At 44.8% G+C, this 1712-nt stretch overlaps 1 protein-coding gene across 1 annotated transcript; it reads right to left on the bottom strand.

Moving 5' to 3' along the window:
* Positions 1 to 248: 248 nt before the first annotated feature.
* On the bottom strand, positions 249 to 1238 carry LOC131901354 (vomeronasal type-1 receptor 4-like). Its single transcript, XM_059252534.1, has one exon. The coding sequence runs from the start codon at positions 1206 to 1208 to the stop codon at positions 249 to 251; it is 960 nt and encodes a 319-aa protein (XP_059108517.1). The 5' UTR covers positions 1209 to 1238.
* Positions 1239 to 1712: the final 474 nt, after the last annotated feature.

Here is a 1712-nt window from a genome sequence, read left to right as displayed (position 1 = left end):
ATGGTACATATACACAATGGAGTACTACTCAGCAGAGAAAAACAGGGTGGAGATACAGAGTTGTGAGACTGGGTCTCCTTGTCACAATTTGGCCTGGATCTCACTCTGCAGGCTGACATGCCATTGGTTACATTGCAATCCTCCTGGCTCAGTCTCCCCAGAGGTGCGATAAGTTCAGTGAATCAACATGTCTGGTTTATGAGGAAGGATTTTCAAACAACTTTTACTTAATAGAGTGTGTATGGTTGTTAGTAAAGCTGTCTTCTATGTTTGCATGTTGACTGTGGTTTGCAGCAGTTGAAGAGCACAGAACAGAGATCCTTAGGATCCCTAAAGATCAACAGGAAAGGAGAAATAGTGGGGAAGCACGCCGTCAAAGCTTCACCTACATGCCTCAACCAGATGCGATAGTCCATTAAAAAAGTGTGTAAGATAACACAAATGAAATTTAGGAGGTACAAGCCAACAAATGTGACCACCAGCATGAGGATGGTGTGGGCTGCTCTAGACTCAGCATGGCCTCGGTGGTTCTGATTGGCAGCGAGGATGTGCTGTGTTCGCTGGTGATGTCTATGGAGGAGAAGCACCATGGAGACACTGGTCCAGGCCATGATGCTGATGAATATGGCATCATGGACAAAAAGCAAGATGACAATGCCTGCACTGAATCCAGATGTGGAGCAGAACCACTTGCCTTGATTGTGAGTGTCATTGCCTGTGCTCTGTGGACCACTGATTTTGATTGGAATGTGGACATTATTTAAGACACTGAACCACCAACAACTGTAACAAGAATAACTCAGGACATCAGGGGCTCTTCCTCGAGGCATCAACCTACCCCCGTGACCAGGAACAAGGGTGAGAAACTGATGGATGCTCAGGACACAGGTGGAGCACATGTTTGTGCTTCGAGCCACCAGGCGAATGAAGTACCCAATTTTGCATTGCAGGTTAGTTTGAGGACTCCTTGAAACAAAAACCATCACGTTGTCTGGAAATGCAGTGACAAGGAGAATGAACACATTGGCCACAGCCAAGTTGGTGACAATGACCTGTGTGGGCCTCAGTCGAGAGCCAGTAAAGATGGGAGAGAAATTATGGACAAACAGAAGAATGTTGGCCAGTGTCCCAGACCCAATCTCGAAAAGCAGGAGTGTCTGGAGAGCCAATTCCTCAGTGGCTTTCAGAGTTTTATTCTGAGAGGACATGGAGACAATCTCTGTGCAGGCTGGAGTGATGACCAGGAAGAACACTGCTGCCTTCAAAACACTTCTCAATGTCTGAGCATTAGAATGATTTATGTCTTACTTCTTCTATGAAGGGAGACACTATGGTATCACAGTATAGGAACTTGTCCTGTAGAACACTGCATAGACAACCCAGTCTATTATTTTGTACTTCATGTACTTTCCCTCACCTCATGGTACAAGGCTATTAGTGATACAACTGTATCATTCTTGGTCCACACATCACCTATTGTCACACATTGTGGCATACAAACATATGAACAGTAAACCAGGGAACACATTATTTTATCTTTCGAATGCAACATCTTCCCTCAATGATAAAATGCGTTAAGAAATACAAATTCGAGGTTGGAGAGATGGCTCTTCACATGACTCTTGTTCTAATCCAGCACTCACATGGTCGTTCCTATCACCTATAACATCAGTTGCCCAAGTTGAATGCCCTCTCATGGTTTTTGTGGCACT

The sequence above is a fragment of the Peromyscus eremicus genome, unplaced genomic scaffold (assembly GCF_949786415.1).
Source record: "Peromyscus eremicus unplaced genomic scaffold, PerEre_H2_v1 PerEre#2#unplaced_72, whole genome shotgun sequence".
NCBI classification, from domain to species: domain Eukaryota; kingdom Metazoa; phylum Chordata; class Mammalia; order Rodentia; family Cricetidae; genus Peromyscus; species Peromyscus eremicus.
This window is presented reverse-complemented; position numbering and strand designations above follow the sequence as displayed.